This window comes from Oncorhynchus kisutch, linkage group LG26, assembly GCF_002021735.2.
Source record: "Oncorhynchus kisutch isolate 150728-3 linkage group LG26, Okis_V2, whole genome shotgun sequence".
In the NCBI taxonomy this organism is placed as follows: domain Eukaryota; kingdom Metazoa; phylum Chordata; class Actinopteri; order Salmoniformes; family Salmonidae; genus Oncorhynchus; species Oncorhynchus kisutch.
The window spans coordinates 9,848,031-9,868,422 of NC_034199.2; the positions used below are offsets into that span (position 1 = coordinate 9,848,031).

General features: G+C 44.9%; 4 protein-coding genes across 15 annotated transcripts in view; 1 reads left to right on the plus strand and 3 right to left on the minus strand.

The window, feature by feature from the left end:
- Positions 1–3,313, minus strand: part of ankar (ankyrin and armadillo repeat containing) — a 10,651-nt gene extending 7,338 nt beyond the window's left edge. For 3 of the 5 annotated variants that reach the window (XM_031805566.1, XM_031805565.1, XM_020462044.2), the window contains exons 1-6: positions 2,558–3,209; positions 1,935–2,372; positions 999–1,162; positions 768–883; positions 396–576; positions 56–278 (exon numbers count right to left, since the gene is read on the minus strand). In XM_031805566.1, coding sequence (XP_031661426.1) covers positions 56–278; positions 396–576; positions 768–883; positions 999–1,162; positions 1,935–2,372; positions 2,558–3,185 — 1,750 coding nt within the window. In that variant the 5' untranslated portion in view covers positions 3,186–3,209. Of the gene's footprint in view, positions 1–55; positions 279–395; positions 577–767; positions 884–998; positions 1,163–1,934; positions 2,373–2,557 lie in introns of all 5 variants that reach the window. The other 2 variants (XM_020462045.2, XM_020462046.2) reach the window with 2 other exon arrangements.
- Positions 2,977–12,981, plus strand: LOC109871241 (mannose-1-phosphate guanyltransferase). 7 transcript variants are annotated; one of them, XM_031805570.1, is made up of 9 exons: positions 2,977–3,095; positions 3,760–4,049; positions 4,181–4,270; positions 4,380–4,459; positions 4,539–4,654; positions 4,909–5,006; positions 5,271–5,339; positions 5,415–5,473; positions 5,558–5,774. In XM_031805570.1, the coding sequence occupies exons 2-9, from the start codon at positions 3,858–3,860 to the stop codon at positions 5,676–5,678; spliced, it is 825 nt and encodes a 274-aa protein (XP_031661430.1). In that variant the 5' UTR covers positions 2,977–3,095; positions 3,760–3,857; the 3' UTR covers positions 5,679–5,774. The 7 variants fall into 7 exon arrangements, with proteins under 7 accessions (XP_031661430.1, XP_031661429.1, XP_031661431.1 ...); XM_031805569.1 differs by lacking the exon at positions 5,558–5,774 and adding an exon at positions 12,292–12,981 and having other exon boundaries at positions 2,986–3,095; positions 5,401–5,473; XM_031805571.1 differs by having other exon boundaries at positions 2,986–3,095; positions 5,401–5,473; positions 5,558–5,772.
- Positions 5,695–15,658, minus strand: asnsd1 (asparagine synthetase domain containing 1). 2 transcript variants are annotated; one of them, XM_031805567.1, is made up of 6 exons: positions 15,412–15,658; positions 9,536–9,589; positions 9,362–9,437; positions 7,772–9,271; positions 7,423–7,604; positions 5,695–6,159 (listed from the first exon to the last, which is right to left on the minus strand). In XM_031805567.1, the coding sequence occupies exons 4-6, from the start codon at positions 9,185–9,187 to the stop codon at positions 5,913–5,915; spliced, it is 1,845 nt and encodes a 614-aa protein (XP_031661427.1). In that variant the 5' UTR covers positions 9,188–9,271; positions 9,362–9,437; positions 9,536–9,589; positions 15,412–15,658; the 3' UTR covers positions 5,695–5,912. The 2 variants fall into 2 exon arrangements, with proteins under 2 accessions (XP_031661427.1, XP_020317637.1); XM_020462048.2 differs by having other exon boundaries at positions 5,709–6,159; positions 9,536–9,609; positions 15,412–15,585.
- On the minus strand, positions 5,709–15,594 carry asdurf (ASNSD1 upstream open reading frame). The gene is made up of 6 exons (XM_020462047.2): positions 15,412–15,594; positions 9,536–9,589; positions 9,362–9,437; positions 7,772–9,271; positions 7,423–7,604; positions 5,709–6,159 (listed from the first exon to the last, which is right to left on the minus strand). The coding sequence occupies exons 1-4, from the start codon at positions 15,487–15,489 to the stop codon at positions 9,240–9,242; spliced, it is 240 nt and encodes a 79-aa protein (XP_020317636.2). The 5' UTR covers positions 15,490–15,594; the 3' UTR covers positions 5,709–6,159; positions 7,423–7,604; positions 7,772–9,239.
- Positions 15,659–20,392: the final 4,734 nt, after the last annotated feature.

Below are 20,392 nucleotides of genomic sequence, written 5' to 3' on the forward strand. Positions count from 1 at the left end.
AGTTTTGAGGACAGTGTGTAAATGAGAGTAAGGGAGAGAGAGGCATGTCTCTGACCTGTGCGGCTGAACCTGCCACTGCTTGTCTGGTTGAGGTTGACCCCGGTGGTGGCCAGCTGGCAGATGATGTGAGTGTGGTTGTGTTTGGCGGCGTGGTGCAGCAGGGAGTAGCCCTGCTCGTCCAGGACTCCCAGGTGAGATGGAGAGTTCCGACGGCACAGCGAATAGAACACAGCGGATAGGCCACGCTCTGCCGCAGCACGCAGGCCAAATGGCACACTCTGAACCCAGTGAGAAATAACACACACGATCATATAGGCCTTTTACATTTACTTAATACAAAAAAAAGAAAAAAAGAACAGCTTCCTATATTGCTATATCTTCTTCTCCATCAGCACCTTGCAATTGATGGCCTTTTTGTAGCCAAATGTCTTCTTGAACTGCTCATGCAGCTGGACGTCAGAGAGAGGCAGTCTCTTCCCTCTCAGGGTTTTGATGGCAGTGTTGAGGGCCTCCCACCATGGAACCACGTTAGGCTGAGGGTAGAATGAGCCCACCTCAATGGAGATCACATGATAGCTGCCAAAGACATCAAGCAGCGTGTAAGAGCCTGACCATTGGACACTGAAAAGCATGGGTTTGTGTTCTCTTACAAGTGCATCTGTGTGCGAGTGTGTGGGAGTGTAAGGCCTCCGAGCTCAATGTAAGTGAGATGTGTGTGTTTATGCGTGCATATTAAGACCGCTTCTCTGCAAGTGAACTTAACATACTTATTGCCGTTGACCTTGTGGACTGGTACGGGGAAGTGCTCTTTGTAGGTGGTGTCCTGACTTAGCAGATCTCTTAGGTGATCCACTGCAAGACTCTGCAGTGCAGCAAAGGCTTCCTGGAGGGAACCACAAGACAACCTGATTTCATTATGAAACTAGGGCCTCACTGTGGAAGTAGATAGCTCTTAAGTGGCTATTGACGGCTCACTAGTAAGTGAATCTAACTCTCACCTTTGTTTCCTCAGAGACTTCCTCTAGCTGAGGGGTTCCGATGTCAACTTCAATCCCACCGTGAAGGTGAAAATACTCATCTGACTTGTACGGAAAATGTTTACAGGCAAACGCAGGTCCAAGGAGCAATGGTGGTAATTCCCTCTCTGTCTTCAGTTTATCATCTACAAAAACAGAATGAAAACAAAGATAAGCACATCTGTTGCAACCCCAAAGTCAATGGTATGATAGCCATAGGGAACCTAGGCACGAAACGTGGCATCGCCACACAAGTTGATGTTAAAACATTCCAAACAGTTCCTACAAGTCAGAATGTTGAATAAACAGAATTTGAACATACTCTGCCGATTGTCTTGTGGCGTTGGTCCTTCAGTTGGTTGAAATTTGAGGCAATATCCAAAGGAATTGTTATTAGCCTGACTTCAAGATACGTATCTCTGTGTGTGGCAATTAAGATTGGTTTGCTTGTGACCAAAGGCACGTGCACAAGATGGAAGTACAGTAACCGAAGTCTGCAGTTGTTTACATGGTTTTACACGTGTCAGGTGATATACATTTCAACAGCAGTACTGGCGCTTTAAAAAAAACGCTTTACTGTGGATATTTTGTCAAACGTTTTGAGCAGCTGAAGGACCAACCACACAACCGGTATTGTAAGTTAAAAAGGAATTGTAGTCATTGTTGTCAACATTCTGACTTATAAGGAAAACTTTGATTTTGCATTGCTATGTTTCAGACTGTATATTAAGTATTGGTTATAAAAGTCTGATTTATTAGGCAATGGGGAACCTAGTTGTTTCAGTGACAGAAAATTGGCCTCAGTCTAGAATTCAAATACCGTTATGAACGCAGTAAGTAAGTAGCACAGAGATGTAGCTAGTGTTGCTCATGGAGATCCTGTAAGTTATATTTCATTGTTGCGCTGTAGCAACTGACCTGAGTAAGCCGGAAGCATCTGCGCCAGGTCTGGGATCTTCATCCTCTTCTTTAGCCCTACCAGGAAGGGCACCAGGAAAGTCAGGAGGCGCAGGTAAGCCAGGTCTCTGCACACCTCTGCCTTCCTCTCCAAGCAGCCCCTAACCAGGCCTGCCTGTAGACCCAGCCTCTGCTGCAGCCTCTGATAGGTGGCCAGCTCCAGCCTTTCCTCAGTCAGCCTCACCACACTGGCCAGACTGTGGGCGCCCTCGAACACAAACAGGTTGCCGTGCTGTTGGACAGAGGACAGGTAGGATGTCAGCTTAAGCAGGATGCTCTCCTGGTGTTGGGAAAAAAGCCTCTCCTCCTCTGCACTGTTGGGGTCGTAGGTAGGATCCACATTGACTTCCATGTTGTATATGCCCTGGTAACAGGGCTCCTCCGAGATGTCCTGAAGACCTGGAGGATTCAACAAGCATCACCAGTTGAGGGGAATCCTATTTCTAAAGTAGGCATGTTCAATTGAATCTAATCAACATCATTATTAAAAAGCAGACACAATTTTGCCTCAAAGTTAGGGCATGCATTTATCTATGTCAGTATTGATCTTGCATTACATTACATTTCGCTGTCACCCAAATTACCTGCAGTGAGAAACTCTGCAAACACATCTTTCTTTGTCTGGGGCACTCCATTTGAGTCTACACCCATGCTGCTTCTCCAGAGTTCAGAGAAGCGAATGCGATTTTCTCTAGGAATATTGGCTCCATGCCAAAGAGCCTTGATGGTGTAGTCAACATTAACCAAAATTTGTCCTACTCTCGTATCATAATATGCTGGAGACAGTTGGCACGAGGTGCTCTGGTCAAAGTTGGGCTCAAGACTTATACATGGCACTTGGTTGAAACAATAGATGCCAACTGTGAGCTCTCTGACTATTTGATGGACCACCTTGTAATCAAGAGGGACTCGCACATCCACAGGTGCGAGAATGATACAGTTTGAGTTAGTGAAGTTCCTCATTTGTTTGATTATGCCCGGCGGCATTTCAACTGGCTGAGTGAAGTCATCACCACCCAGAAACCAGTTACAAGAGGTCAGGCTCAGCAACTCCTGAACTTCACCCTTGTCGTACTTCTCAAAGAAAGCGTTGGCATTTCTTTGAGCTGTCAATGCAGCAAGGTAGGCCGTGTCATCCTTCTCCTCTTCAACAGAAGAATGTTGTAATCTGGACGAAGCACTGGATGTCAGTGAGCGCGCCATTACGTCCATAGTTTACGTTAGCTAGCAGGCTATTTTAACCTTTGCTTACACTCTAAAGTACTTGCATAGACCGTTTTAGAATAATGGGTTAAACTTGTTGATAGCATTACAGCACAACATTGTTGCCTCAAAGTCCAAATGAATGTGTAAGATTCTTTGCTCTTGGCAACCAAGACGCTCAGCCTTGGTTACGGGCGCGTTTTGTCTACAGACTTGGGGTGCGTTCGTAAATTCGTTAGATATTCTGCTCCCTGGCACACTCAAAGAGAGTGCTCTGAAATCGTAGTAGATAGCCAGAGTGAATTTTCGAACGCACCCCTGATCTCCTCATAAAGTTTTCCAATTTGTGACAAATGGGGGCGCTGTTCAATAACTTTTGAAGGCGTTGCTTTGTTTAGACTTTGTACTGTAACCTACAGCGCACAGTCGGTTTTCCCCCCCCAAAATTGTTTTTTTACGTCGTGGAGGAATGAGATTCTGATTGACACAGGTTCGTGTATTCACTATTGCACACAGATGTTAAGTCGTATGTTATCATTGCTGCTTTGATACGTATTCTTGACCTATAACTCACTGCTTTTAGGTAACTGTTTACAGCAACATTTGAACTAGCGTCTTATTTAGCCACCTAGCTAAATAAGTGACTGACGCTAAGTAGCCCACCCTGGCACGGTTGTTTAAATGAAAGCGGTTATTCTCGCTGCGGGATATGGAACAAGGTTGCAGAGAGATGTTGATAACGACACGAGCGGAAGATTCAAACATCTGGCTGGCATTGCCAAGCCACTGCTTCCTGTGGGGCACTGTGCCTTGATATCTCACTGGGTCCAAGCTTTGAATACCACTGGATGCGTGGACACCGTCTTTGTCATTGTAAGTATCAAAGTACATTAGAGAGAGTATTTTATGTGAATTATTTTACTCCACATGTAACTGTACCTGGCCAACAGTTTCAACATTCATCAGTTCGATGAATATCGATGACTATCTTTTTACCTTAACAGACCAATGCCCTTCACCACAAAGCATTTGAGGAGTGGGCCCTGGACTTCCCTAATGTCAAAGTACTAAGTGATGGAACAAAGAGCAATGAGGTTCGTCAGCTTGCATGATTTCCCCTGGGATAGTGTTGTCTCATGTTGATCCATGTGCATTGTCCAGGTCAAATATGAATGATACATTTGACCATTTTTATTCCACAAGGACCGTCTTGGTGCTGTCGCATGTCTTCAACTAACAGTCAAGCACTTCAAGATCGAAGACCATGTAATAGTTATCGGAGGGTACGTTTGAAAAAGCCTTCACTTGACTCAATGTAGAAAACATTTACTGACTCATGCTGACAGGCTCTTCTCCACACAGAGACACTTTGTTCAAGGAAGAGTTCAGTCTCATTAAAGTTAAAGAGAAGTTTTCTGAACTGCAAGCAATGTGTGAAGACAGCAGTCTGATTCTTTCCTACCAATGTAAAGATGAGGGTGAGTGAGAAGTCAGATTGTGTGCTTTTGAAGTTGTCATGCTAGCTGTAGCCCCAAAGAACTCAATCTATTTTGTATCTCTATCCTGTTTTTTTACACTAAAATCTTTCAAATGCTGCACAAATCACACGACTTGTTTGAAGCACATCCAGCTGGATAACATTTGTGAGAGATTATCATTACATGTAATAATATTACATTGAGTATACCAAACACCTTCCTAATGAGTTGTATTTCTGTATTTGCTCCCATAGAGACACAGAAGTATGGTATTTTGGAAGTCGATGAACACCTTCGGGTGCTCTGTATGAAGGAGAAACCTCTTCCCTCTGAGACAAAATCAAGGAGAGCAGTATGTGCAGACTAACACTTTTCTGTCCCTCCCTACAATATATATACAACCAAGACTTTTCTTACTTTGGAATGTTTATAATTGCAACATTGAACACAGCAGATAAACCCTTTGGTTTATGTTAAGGGCTCAAACTAGGAGCAAGTAATCTATTTGCTGATAAGCTCAAGAAGCATTTGCGACTTGCTACTAAACCTCCCAGTTTCCCAGAGTGTCTACATATTCGCCTATCGATAGTGTATGCCTTTTCTTTTTTTTTTGCAGTGTCCATGTTTCTACTTGTTTTCCAAGAAAATCCTTCATCTATTGGATGCCTTTCTTGATGAAAATAAGGTAAACAGTAATTTCCTTAATTTGCGCTGGTAATCCATCACTTGATATTAAACTAAAGCAGCTCTTTTGTCAAAGGAAGCACCAATCGAAGAAAAGGACGCACCTGGAAACTTTTTGTCATGGCTCATTTCAAGGTACTATTTCAAAATTGAGGATCAACATTCATGGCTGCAAAAACAATACATTCTCTCAGTATACTTTCCCTTTTCCTACCACAGAAAGCCTGTGTATATTCATCAGATTTCTGGCCGTTTTGATGTGGGAAACCTGCCCTCCTATGTTGAATGTGACCGGTACTTCAGAGAAAATCTTCAAGATGTGAAGTCTTATATGATGTAATGTGCACAGAGCCATGTTTGAGATTTACAATTTTCTTCACATTGCCACTTTATTTGTGCCTTAAATATTAAACATTTTGAAAATATTCAAATTATATTACAATCTAAATGTGTATATTTATTGGAAATTAACACGTCTGTTCATATTGTAGTTCACAGTGACCCTAATTAAGAGGATGACTTAGTTGCTTTGTCAAGTGTAAAAAAACATTTTGGGATGAAATGTTATGCTGATCTAAGGTGTAAGGAGTCTCTTGCACTTGTCTGAGGCCTTCTCGTGGCTGTTTTCCATCTTTGCAATGCGGGAACCAAACTGCATGGCTCTCTTAGGCAGTAGAGCAGATGCCCCCAGACCCAGTTTCTTGGCAGCCAGCCTCAGCAGCAGTTTCTCCCCTACACCTCGAGGCAGGGACAGATCTGCCTTATCAGACACTGGCAGGGCATTCAGGAAACACACCACATCCTCGTCCAAATAGGGAAACCTATACAAGGCCAACAAAAACATCCAGCATATCACCATTAATTCAAATACACAAAAGTATGTGGACACTCCTTTCAAATGAGTGGATTCGGCTATTTAAGCCACACCCGTTGCATTAAATCGAGCACGCGGCCATGCAATCTCCATAGACAAATATTGGCAGTATAATGGCCTTACTGAAGAGCTCAGTGACTTTCAATGTGGCACCGTCATAAGATGCCACTTTTCCAACAAATCAGTTGGTCAAATTTCTGTCCTGCTAGAGCTGCCCCGTTAAACTAAGTACTGTTATTGTGAAGGGGATAAGTCTAGGAGCAACAACGGCTCAACCGCAAAGTGGTAGGCCACACAAGCTCACGGAATGGGACCTGCGTGTGCTTTTGCGCATAAAAATCATGTCCTCGGTTGCAACACTCACTACCGAGTTCCAAGCAGAACTGTTCATCTGGAGCTTCATGAAATGGGTTTCCATGGGCAAGCAGCCGCACACAAGCCTAAGATCACCATGCGCAATGTCAAGCATCAGCTGGAGTGGTGTAAAGCTCGTCGCCATTGGAATCTGGAGCAGTGGAAACGTGTTCTCTGGCATGATGAATCACGCTTCACCATCTGGCAGTCCAACAGACGAACCTGGGTTTGGCGGATGCCAAGAGACCGCTACCTTCCGAATGCATAGTGCCAACTGTAAGGTTTGTTGAAGGATGAATAATGGTCTGGGGCTGTTTTTCATGGTTCAGGCTAGGCCCCTTTAGTTCCAGTGAATGGAAATCTTAATGCAACCGCATACAGTTACATTCTAGACGATTCTGTGCTTCCAACTTTGTGGAACAGTTTGGGGAAGGCCCTTTGCTGTTTCGACATGCATAAAGCGAGATCCATACAGAAATGGTTTGTTGAGATCATGTGGAAGAACTTGACTGGCCTGCACAGAGCCCTGACCTCAACCCCAGCGAACACCTTTGGGAAGAATTGGAATGCCGACTGCGAGCCAGGCCTAATCGCCCAACATCAGTGCCCGACCGTACTAATGTTCTTGTGGCTGAATGGAAGCAAGACCCCATAGCAATTTTCCAACATCTAGTGGAAAGCCTTCCCAGAAGAGTGGAGGCTGTTATAGCAGCAAAGGGGGGGGGGGGGGACCAACTCCATATTAATGCCCATGATTTTGGAATGAGATGTTTGACGAGCAGGTGTCCACATACTTTGTCATGTAGTGTATTTTTGGTACTGGAAAATCTGATTGCTTCTAATGACCGAGACTTGCCTAGCCTCCTTCCCGTGGTCCCCTATGATTCTGTCATCTCGACCCAGATTCCTTGTGGAGATTCTGCCTAGCTCCATGGCCAACTCTTGGACCAGACCCTCTTGCCCAGAGGTCTTGAAGCGGACTCGGTGTCTGGAGTACCCTGCCAGCTGCTCATCCGCTCCAATACCGGTCAAAATCACCTGCCATCACAGAGCAGTGGAACAGACAATTTACTTGAAAGGTTGTTAATTGTGTCTGATTTATAATAATTTTTTTTTAAAAGGAGTTAGAATATGAAACAGACTTTATTCACAACTTGTAAATGGAATGTTCCTTATTATTTTACCCATTTGATACTCTACTGTACCTTGGCAGATGATGTGAACCCCCTCTCTTCGTTGCTTTCTGTGAGGAAGCCGGTTCCTCTCGCCGCAAACCACACAGCACATCCAATGCTGTCATCCAGCACGGTATCCAATGGGTGCACCAGGTGACAGATGTGCTCCTGGCGCATTTTCTGCAGCTCTTCCCGAGAAACGTTGATTTCAACAAAATTCCATCTTCTCTCTGGGTTCAAGTCCTGAAGCTCTTGCAGACCTGCTCTACCAGTGATCCTGTCTGGAACGCCGAAGGGGTTGTACACATTGGAATCAGGAACGTCAGTTTTAGAATCCATTGGCTTCGTTTTGTGCTTTTTGCTTTTTTTGGTAGACTCCTTCACAATTTTTGGTTCCTGCAGTTTGAATGCCACATTCAGAAGATCGATTGGTTGGTGGGTTGGGATGTGGCGGTCGGCCAGGGCAGCCAGAACCATGGAATCAATCCCTCCTGAGAAAAGAATTGCAATTGCTGCCTGGTCATTGGTCAGTGGTGATGTCACCTGTGTATCAAAGGGAAGACATTGCACACGCCTCCGTACTGCCTCACTGAGAACATCAATGAGACGATTTACCACAGGCTCTCTCACACCAGACTTTAGCAACACCTCCAGGTCTTCAACTGAGGACTGTAAGCTTGGAACATGTTCTATCTCCAACAACTGAGGGATTGACATGTTCAGTGGGCAAACTGGAGACGTGAGGGAGAGACCTGAATTGTTCATCATTGCTGAGGTGTAACTTGGTAGACCCTCCCACTTAGATTCATGACTAACAGACGATAGATTATCGCCTGGGTGAACCCATGGATAAACCTCAAAGGTCAAACAGCCAGACTCTGCAAACGCCCTCAGATCAATCCTGTAAACACCAACTGCTGGAACCTCTTGCCACTGTGGTGGTCGGTCAGAGCCAGGGAGACAGGCAGCCACAGACGTCAGAGTCAAAGACTTCTCCTCAGCATCATATTGCCAAAGCAGGCTTCGCCGGCCAAAGAAGTCTCTCCCAAACCAAAGATAGTGTCCAGCCTGTTGGTAATAAGTGAAAGCCCAGGGTCCTCGGACATTGCCCAGGACAGACAGGATCTCTGTAGGGCTGTGGCAGGCTGCGAGGTGGTGGGAAAGAACGTCAGTGTCATTCTCTTCTGGTCTCAATAACAGTCCTCCAAAAACCTCTCCATTCCACATCAATACATTGCTGTTACGGTCTTGTGCTGGCTGAGGGGCAGGGCAACCTCTCATGTGAAGTACGTGAGCAGAGAACAGACACTGGTAGTGGGGATTTGAAGCTGTTTTGGTGATGTTGCAACTGGAGTTAGGCCCTCTTTTCCTTAGGTTTTCATGCACACGCTTCTCCAGCACAAGCTGGGAGGGGGACAAGCTCAGTACACAGCAAATACCACACATATTTATAGCTAGTAAGGCCGTATTTGTAGTTCCGTCGCAGATTGAGTAGATTCTACATATCCTTCTTCATGTTGTCGAGTTCCTCTGATGGAAGAGAAGTTCACATGTAGTGTATCTCACAAAAATAATGGTTAAGAGAGAACAAAACTTTAACACAAAAATGGTAATTCTTACTTTTGCATGAAGCAAGAGTCTGCCCTCTGTCTGCCAAGAAGAATATGTTACTGTTGGGCTGTTGAACATAGACCCTCTGAAAGGAATATGCATCAAGATTAGCATTATCTTCACAGGAACATCACACCGTAAAGAAATTAAACTAGGTTTTACATTTTATTAACCACTTCTCACCCGGTTTTTCTTCAGATTGGAGAGTTCATCAAACACAATTTTCTGTTCCTTGATCTGCAGACATGCAAACATGACTTTCAGTGAAAAAAAACAGATAATATAGACATGAGTTCAGTTCAGAGAACTTTCATGAAAAGATGGCACAACCAAAGACAGACGGCCATTAGCCTAAAGATTGACTTTACTCTCCCAATTTCCCTGTAAGGTCTGAATGGCAGGTCAACCAGAATCTGGGTACAGCAGACTGTCTCCTTTAAGCCCTGGAAGCAGCCATTCACCAGCTTTTCAAGCTTAATACATGTCAAATTACGTTCTGTACTTACCAAAGAATGGAGTTTCACTGAGCAACTACCGTCATTACTGCCGTCCCGGCCGGTATGTACAAAAAAGGTCTACATAGAAAGTTACATGCAACCCAAAAAAAATTTGTCTGGAAAGAATCCAGTTGTTTTTGAGAAGTTTTTTGAAAGAAGTATTGTTTTTGAGGAAGTGCGCCTGCGCCTGTTCTGCACCCCCTGCAATATTAGTAAATATAATTCAAATACACTAACTAAAGCATATCTAGAAATATACAATCACTAAAAAGATACCCTATATTGTGTACTTAATCTTCTTACATATTATTGCATTCCGTGTAGCGCAGGTGAAACAGATTGATATGACGTTCATAGCATGTGTTGTAGTACGAGACCGGCCTCAAGTCCAGTCTCGAGACCACAAGATTGTCTCGGTCTTGTGTTGGATACATTTGTACTCAGTCTTGAAAGTGAGGACTCATTTCTTCCTGAGACCAGCGGGTAATTTTTTTTTTAAAAACTCAGAATTAGCTTCCATTTTGTCAGAGCATAAAACCGCATCTGCAGGCCAAATATACACACTACTTTCTTGAAACAATATCTTAACAGCCTTTATATCTATTATAGACATGTTTGCGCAGTGGCGAACCTATAGGGCTTCAGTGTGTGTGACAGGTTTTTGATTCTGAAAGAACAGCATCCCTAATACCAATGCACTCATGTTTTCATTGGGCGTTGCATATGCTCACTTCTTAATCCCCACTGATGCGTATCAAAGTAGTCTAGTGGAGGAATACGATTTATCTGTAGTAAAAGAGAGAAATCATGCACAAAGTAGCCTACACAATCGCGAAGCATGTGAAATACATTCAACTGTGCGCCACACACAGCCTAGTTTCCACAGAATATAGTCTGCAGCCAGCAAGAATATGCACTTCTCAACTGGTTTTGGCATGGAGCAACTCACAGAAGAATGACATCGGTAGCCGGGAGGTTAGGAAAGACGTTTCAACTTATGACATCTACCAGTAAACCAGGTATTGAAAAAGGTTAGTCTGAAGTGTTGGTTAGTAGGCTATTTGTAATGTACAATTGTCGTGCTGTTTGCGTCAGGGGCGTAGACATGGATGGACCTGGGTGAGCCAGGCCCTGACAGGCCCATCCAATCAGATTTATGTGGTTTAAGCATTGTTGTGGACTTAGAATAAATACAAAAATGTGATGGTCTAAATAAAAAAAAGTGTGAATGAGTGAAAATGTGCCTTTCCTTTCAGTGGGCGAGCCGTTTGGGAACTTTCTGGCAAAATTAGAGTATACCCACTTCTCTAGGCACCACTACACAGGGCCGATGGAAAGACACCGCATGGTGTTAATTAAGTACTGCAGTGCATCTCCTCCTCATGGACTGCACCAGATTTGCCAGTTATTGCTATGAGATGTTACCCCACTCTTCCACCAAGGCACCTGCAAGTTCCCGGACATTTCTGGGGGGGGGCCCTAGCCCTCACCCTCCAATCCAACAGGTCCCCGATGTGATCCGGGCTCTTCGCTGGCCATGGCAGAACACTGACATTCCTGTCTTGCAGGAAATCACACACAGAACAAGCAGTATGGCTGGTAGCACTGTCATGCTGGAGGGTCATGTTAGGATGAGCCTGCAGGAAGGGTATCACATGAGGGAGGAGGATGTCTTCCCTGTAACGAAAATGTCCTGCACAGAAGCAGAGTTCGAGCATAACCTGTAAACCCAGGTTATCCTTAGGGAGAAACTCGGATGTGTCAGACGACATGAACCGGCGAGGGCAGCTAGAATAACTCTGGTTTATCCACCCCAACCTCCCCTCGCTGAGCCCATCGAAAACGGCGTCTCTGTGTGACCCAGAGGCCGCAATATGTCCAAAGCATGTTGAAATCACTACTACTCAGGCTTCATTCCGGGCCTACTTTTTGCACGGTAACAGCTGTCAGACTGAGCGAGTTACAATCAAGTGGGGCACCTCGACCTTGGCACGGCCTAGAGAATACCATGATGCCATATGACAACGCTTTCAGTGTTGATTTCAGCCTGTCCATTTGGTGATGGTTCATCACTGTTTAAACTTATTGGAAATGGACAAAAGTCAGCCATCCATCAGTCAATAAGATATCATACTGACACCGAAGCAAACCCACTTTGTCCAACTCGTTTAGAAGCCAACTATCCCATTTCAGAGCAGGCCAACAATTCACAGCGCCTTCTGTTAAAACCATTAAAAAGTCTTAATAAAACACAGTTACGTTTTAGCTGCGGGTCCAGTTCTGACATTGTCTAGACCTAGCTGAGGTGACCCCGAATGTTTTAATCTATTTGTACTGTATTGCGATCTGTCTCATGTTCTACAGATCATCCGCATTAAGATTGAATTCTGTGGAATTGTGAAGTGGACTAAACTCATTAAAATAACATTGCCTCTCTTTCAGATCTGCCAAGCACACCTCTGCCAACTTCTCCCTGTGCTGACCACCAATGGGCAGTGCCCAAGAGAGCTGCCGATGATGGGCTCCTGGCCAAGCACCACAGGGAGAAAGACATCCTGAAGCAGGTGGATGGGACATACAGCTGTGCCATCAGCTCTACCACCAGTATCAAGACTGTCATTGCCATTAGCTGCTACAGCTAAACTAATTTACTAAATGTTTATTGCACCATATATTATTGTTTTTTTTCCATACAAGATCTAGGGCGACTGTGCCTCAGAGTTGTTGGGTAAGCTCCTTCCTGGTTGGCCATGCCTGTTTAACAGGCCCACAGTCTCCCAACCCATCAGTCCCCAGTAATTATGCTGCAATAAGCTTATGTGCCGGGGGCTAGGGTCAGCTTTTCTTATCTGGGTTTACTGTGGGTTCTTAGACATGTCCCACTAATCCCCACCCTCCCTGTGTGTCCCCTTCTGGACAACCTGAGCTCCTGGGTCGTGCTGCTGCTCCAACTGCAGCTGTGTACTCCTGGCCTGATTTCACCGGGCGTGCTACCTTATCCCGGACCCTTGATTGAGCTCAGCCAGGTAGTCACTGTGCTTCTGCATTGCCTGCCCTTTACTGTTCTAGACTGGGTAACGAACGCACTTTGACAACTGCTGATGTAAAAAAGTGCTTTATAAAAATAAATTGGATTGATTAAACAAGTTCTGAAAACATGAACGGTGTTTGTAGGACTATGTACCGATTTCTTTGATTTCTATGTACTGATTTCTTTTGATTTTCCCATGATGTCAAGCAAAGAGGCACAGAGTTTGAAGGTAGGCCTTGAAATACATCCACAGGTACACCTCCAATTGACTCAAATGATGTCAATTAGCTTATCAGAAGCTCTAAATCCATGACATTTTCTGGAATTTTCCAAGCCATTTAAAGGCACAGTCAATTTAGTGTATGTAAACTTCTGACCCACTGGAATTGTGATTCAGTGAATTATAAGTGAAATAATCTGTCTGTAAACAATCGTTGGGAAAATTACTTGTCATGCAAAGTAGATGTCCTAACCGACTTGCCAAAACTATAGTTTGTTAACAAGAAATTTGTGGAGTGGTTGAAAAACGAGCTTTAATGACTCCAACTAAGTGCATGTAAACTTCCGACTTTAACTGTATAAACTCAGCAAAAAAGAAACATCCCCTTTTCAGGACCCTGTCTTTAAAAGATAACTTGTAAAAATGCAAACAACTTCACAGATCTGCATTGTAAGGGTTTAAACACTGTTTCCCATGCTTGTTCAATGAACCATAAACAATTAATGAACATGCACCTGTGAAATGGTAGTTAAGACACTAACAGCTTACAGACAGTAGGCAATTAAAGTCACAGTTATGAAAACGTAGGACACTAAAGAGACCTTTCTATTGACTCTGAAAAACACCAAAAGAAAGATGCCCAGGGTCCATGCTCATCTGTGTGAACGTGCCGTAGGCATGCTGCAACGAGGCATGAGTACTGCAGATGTGGCCATTCTGTGAGACGCCTAAGACAGCGCTACAGGAAGACAGAATAGACAGCTGATCGGTACAGCCGAACATCACACCTGCGGGACAGGTACAGGATGGCAACAACAACTGCCCGAGTTACAACAGGAACACACAATCCCTCCATCAGTGCTCAAACTGTCCGCAATAGGCTGAGAGAGGCTGGACTGAGGGCTTGTAAGCCTGTTATAAGGCAGGTCCTCACCAGACATCACCTTCAACAACGTCGCCTATGGACACAAACCCACCGTCGCTCGACCGGACAGGACTGGCAAAAAGTGAACTTCACTGATGAGTCGCAGTTTTGTCTCACCAGGGGTGGTCAGATTCGCATGTATCGTCGGAGGAATGAGCGTTACACCGAGGCCTGTACTCTGTTTTCAATTTGGAGTTTCCGTCATAGTCTGGGGCTGTGTGTCACAGCATCATCGGACTGAGGTTGTTGTCATTGCAGGCAATCTCAACGCTGTGCATTACAGGGAAGACATCCTCCTCCCTCCCTCACACTGACATGACCATGCCACCAGCCATACTGCTTGTTCTGTATGTGATTTCCTGCAAGACAGGAATGTCAGTGTTCTGCCCTGGCCAACGAAGAGTCCAGATCTCAATCCCATTGAGCACCTCTGGGACCTGTTGGATTAGAGGGTGAGGGCTAGGGCCATTCCACCCAGAAATGTCCGGAAACTTGCAGGTACCTTGGTGGATGTGGTGTAACAGCCTTATTAGTTTTGAGCTGGATTATGATCTGTAAACGAAATTAACACTTTCTGAATATTTGTTTTTGCTGTCTTTTGAGGAAGTGAAGTGGGCAATATGGAATATATTGGCGGAAGGGAGAATTAGTGAGTGACTTCATGGATGTATAAACAGAGCGCATCCCTAAATGACATGGACAGGGAATATGCAGGTAAATGTAGAGCGTGTCAATGACAACAACAAAAAACGGTTCAGAGAATTAACATTACTTAGGATAAAATTAGATAACGTTACATATGTTAGAAGGACGGGGCTAGCAAGTTGTTTTCAAAACATTGGACCAACTTGAGCACTGATATCTCAATTTTCTAGATAGCAAATACAACCAAACACGCCTTAACAATAATTTAACAACAACATAAGTACTTCGACCGATTTCTCTGTAAAACAACGTTAGATCCAGTCTATGACATTAGCCAGAAGGCTCTGCTGCTAGCAATCAGTCAAGTCTATGGAAGAGGTAGCTAGCTAGCATCAGCTTTGTAGTGGTTATAACTACTACTATGTTGAAACAGTCGTTTTAAAATGTCCTTACATTTCTCACAAGCACAGTATTGTAGATTTTAAATTACGCGAATATAATTTAGTAATTCTTACGAATTTAAACCATATTTAACGAGATATCCTCCCTGTTGGTTAATGCCTGACGCACCGGAAACGGCTCCCCCAGTAAGAGGGCTTGGAAAGTTCGAGCGTGTAACATGTATTGAGGCAATTGAGAGTTATGATGGACTATTTGGCTGCCAGAAACTCCGATTCTGGCTAATTTAGCTGACTATCTGCTCATTTCCCACACCAACAATCTGGAATTATCTAACGTTACCTTTTTGTTTAATTCCTCCTTCAGCGTAGACTCTTCCTCATCAATGTTTTCGTTCTCTCGCTGGTTCTTTGCAGACATTTTGATAAGGTAACACACAGCGAAGATAATATCTTATTTATTACCTAGCTAGCACTAGCAGACGAAAAACATTGTACAAGCAAGAGAAGTCAACGAGGTCTGAGTACTTTTATATATCATGGCGGTCCGCAAACAACCATGTAAGGTGCATGCCGCCCCCTACTGTGTTGGAGGTTGCGAGCAATCATGTTCTGCCTAATTCTGTACTACTACGAAAATCAAATGTAAAAAACAAATATAACTTCTACCCACCCGTGCGGTTGATGTCTTCGATTATCTGTTTTGCCTTTCTTTGACATCAGTTGCTGTAGGTGTCCTGGAAGGCAGACAGTGTGCCCCTGACAGGATGCTCTCAATTGTGCATCTGTAAAGGTTTCTGAGGATCTTAGGGGCCAAGCCAAATATCTTCAGCCCCCTGAGGCTGCCATGAATGGAACGGTATCAAACATATGGAAACCAAGTTTGACTCCGTTCCGTTGGCTCCATTCCAGCCATTACAATGAGCCCGTCCTCCTATAGCTCCTCCCACCAGCCTCTTTGATGCTGAAACAATCCACCCTTAGAATTATTCAGCATGTCAATAACCATTTCGACATTAACATCTGTTACCCCAAATAATTATTTTGCCATATCCACTATGACCTTCAATCTGGCATTCTGCTTTCCACATGTTGATAACCTTACCAATGAAAGCTATGAAGTTTATTCACTATCAAACTGTCCTCTGACACAGCACATTCATGATCTCAAGATTTCTGAACAGGTCTCGAAAACATGCCAGGACCAGCAGAAGCACCAACCCCAACAGTAGATCCACTTAGTACAGGAGCAGCCATGGAAGCGCCATCAGTTCACACTGTAGTTCCACCAACGTCTCTTACAGCCTGTGCATATGATACATCATGACTGATTCTATATTTCTGGGCCTCTCTAGCCTCTCTCCACTTGGCATCCACCAAATGCTGCACTATGTCGTCGTCGTCCTCCATGTCCCATTTTTTGGCATTTAAAACACCACACTGGGGATGGGAGAAATTCTCTGACAATGAAACTAAAGAATCCTATCTGTATTTTTCCAGGCAAAACCTTCTGAAACCTCAGCAGCTCTGATAAACTTTCACTTCTTTGACACTCTTTCCTACTGATCAACCCTTTGGCCTCAATCTTACAGAATCCCCCTGCCGAGGGTGCTGTAGGACTAATTTCCAGCGGGTGTTGTTGTTTTTGTCTGCCTGGAGCTGCAGTGTCTGACTCTCACCCATCCTCACCCTTTCTCCCACTCACTATAGAGATTGATATCTCTTCCAGCTCATGGCTTCATCCAATTGGACAAGCCATGTGTCTCACCCCTGGGCACACCCTGATTGGCCAGCCACCCTGACCCATGCTCTCCAAGGAAGTAAATATTGCCCGTACCTGAACGGTATTATTCCAGTCTTTGAGTAGACATATGTGCATGGAATGTTTGACTATAAAGTAAGCCGGCCAGAGGTAGGCCTGATCACCGACAATAATGAGAGCCTATAGGGAGGAGGTCAGAGAGCTGGCAGTGTAGTGCCAGGACAGCAACCTCTCCCTCAGTGTGAGCAAGACAAAGGAGCTGATCGTGGACTATAGGAAAATGAGGGCCGAACAGGCCCCCATTAACATCGATGGGGCTAAAGTGGAGCGGGTTGAGAGTTGAGAGATCCTTGATGAAAACCTGCTCCAGAGCGCTCTGGACCTCAGACTGGGGCGAAGGTTCACCTTCCAACAGGACAACAATCCTAAGCAACAGCCAAGTCAATGCAGGAGTGGCGTCGGGACAAGTCTCTGAATGTCCTTGAGTGGCCCAGCCAGAGCCTGGACTTGAACCCAATCATTGGATTTGGATTGAGTACATACCGAACATGAGTTGACATAGTGGGCGACGTCCTGAGCCAAGGTGAGCCACCAATATTTATTGGAGAGGGATTGGATGGTGCAGGTGATACCTGGGTGTCCAGCGGCAAGGGATGTGTGTTCCCAGGTCAACAGCCGTTCTCTCACCCCCGTGGGGATGTAGCTGCGCTCTGGAGGGCAGGTAGAAGGAGCGGGTTCCCTCTCCATCTATGTCCCAAAACATGAGCCAACGATATGGGAGGATCGATTGATGGGCTGGAGGACACTCACAGGACCCTCCACCGACGTGGAACCACAGGGTGCGGGAAAGAATGTTCTCCAGCATCCTGGCCCCCGGGCAGTGATTGTCACCTTTGACCTTTGCGGTTATCAAGTTGGAGCCACGGGAGACGGAAGGTCACGGGGTAGGCGTGGACCCCAGGTTGGAATGCACCGGACACCTCCTGGCCGCAATAGGGACAGAGTCTCAGCTGTCTAAGGCGACCCCGCTTTGACGTGAAGAAGTGTGTGGCCCCGACCTCCATGATTTCAGGCTCTGCCTCAGGACAGCCAAAGGAGGGAGGTGAGTGACGAGGTGGACACCGGAGCTCCCGAAGAAGATTTTCCAGACGGATGGCCATCACGATGAGAGCGTCCAAGGATATTTTGTCCTTTGTCTGACATGCCAACTCCATCTGGACCTCTTTGCGCAGTCCACTACAGAATAGAGTACAGAGCGCCAGCTCCTTCCATCAGCTGGAGGCAGCCACAGTCCAAAAGATGAGGCGGTACTCCGCAGTGTTCTGGGCATCCTGCTGGAGTTGTGAAAGTCACTCACCTCCCTCTGCCCTCTGGAGGATGGTTGAAGACCACCTGAACGGAGCCATGAACCTCTCATGGGAACCCAGCTCCTCCTCTCCTCTCTCCCAGATGCCGTAGCCCACTCCAACACTGGTCTGGTCAGCAGAGAAATGACCGTGGTAACCTTGGACCTCTCGGTGGTGGGGGATCCCATCTGATAGGCGAAATAGAGGGAGCACTGGAGTAGGAAGCAACGGCATTTCAATGGAGTGCTGTTATACTTCTCCGGAAGGGACAGTCGGGCATCGCTGACCTGGGTGGACGGCTGGGTAGGTTGGGGGACTGGCTCACTGTGACGACCTGTGGTAGGAGGCCCTCCATCAGAGGTATGGAGTAGGTCAACCGATTAATTGGAATGGCCGATTAATTAGGGACGACTTCAAGTTTTCATAACAATCGGCCATCAGCATTTTTGGACACCGATCATGGCCGATTACATTGCACTCCACGAGGAGACTGCGTGGCAGGCTGACTACCTCTTATGCGAGTGCAGCAAGGAGCCAAGGTAAGGTGCAAGCTAGCATTAAACATATCTTATAAAAAACAATCAATCTTAACATAATCACTAGTTAACTACACATGGTTGATGATATTACTAGTTTATCTAGCTTGTCCTTCATTGCATATAATCGATGCGGTGCCTGTTAATTTATCATTGAATCACAGCCTACTTCGCCAAATGGGTGATTTAACAAGCGCATTCGCCAAAAAAATCACTGTCGTTGCACCAATGTGTACCTAACCATAAACATCAACGCCTTTCTTAAAATCAATACACAAGTATATATTTTTAAAGCTGCATATTTAGTTAATATTGCCTGCTAACATGAATTCCTTTTAACTAGGGAAATTGTGTCACTTCTCTTGCGTTCTGTGCAACAGAGTCAGGGTATATGCAGCAGTTTGGGCCGCCTGGCTCGTTGCGAACTGTGTGAAGACTATTTCTTCCTAACATAGACAGCCAACTTCGCCAAACGGGGAAGGATTTAACAAAAGGGCATTTGCAAAAAAAGCACAATCGTTGCACGAACGCACCTAACCATATTTAGTTAAAATAAATTCATGTTAGCAGGCAATATTAAACTAGGAAAATTGTGTCACTTCTCTTGTGTTCATTGCACGCAGAGTCAGGGTATATGCAACAGTTTGGGCCGCCTGGCTCGTTGCGAACTAATTTGCCAGAATTTTACATAATTATGACATAACATTGAAGGTTGTGCAATGTAACAGCAATATTTAGACTTATGGATGCCACCCATTAGATAAAATACGGAACGGTTCCGTGTTTCACAGAAAGAATAAACGTTTTATATTCTAAATGATAGTTTCTGGATTTGACCATATTAATGACCTAAGGCTCGTATTTCTGTGTGTTATTATATTATAATTAAGTCTATGATTTGATAGAGCAGTCTGACTGAGCGGTGGTAGGCAGCATCAGGCTCGTAAGCATTCATTTAAACAGCACTTTACTGCGTTTGCCAGCAGCTCTTTGCAATGCTTCAAGAATTGCGCTGTTTATGACTTCAAGCCTAACAATTCCCGAGATTAGGCTGGCAATGCTAAAGTACCTATTAGAACATCCAATAGTCAAAGGTATATGAAATACAAATGGTATAGAGAGAAATAGTTCTATAAAACTACAACCTAAAACTTCTTACCTGGGAATATTGAAGACTCATGTTAAAAGGAACCACCAGCTTTCATATGTTCTCATGTTCTGAGCAAGGAACTTAAACGCTTTTTTACATGGCTGTCACGCCCTGACCATAGAGAGCTGTTTATTCTCTGTGTTGGTTAGGTCGGGGTGTGATTAAGGGTGGGTTATCTAGGGGAATTATATGTCTATATTGGCCTGGTATGGTTCCCAATCAGAGGCAGCTGTTTATCGTTGTCTCTGATTGGGGATCATATTTAGGCAGCCATTTTCCCCATTGTGCTTTGTGGGATCTTAACTTTGCATAGTTGCCTGTGAGCACTATGTTAGCGTCACGTTTAGTTTTTCTTCTGTTTTGTTTGGTGAGTTTTATTATTTATTAAACGTGGAATTCTACACACCCTGCGCCTTGGTCCAATCCTTATGACGATCGTGACAGAAGATCCCACCACAACAGGATCAAGCAGCGTGCTCGGGAGGAGATGGCATCCTGGTCTTTGAAGGAGATCAGGGAGAGAATAGCCT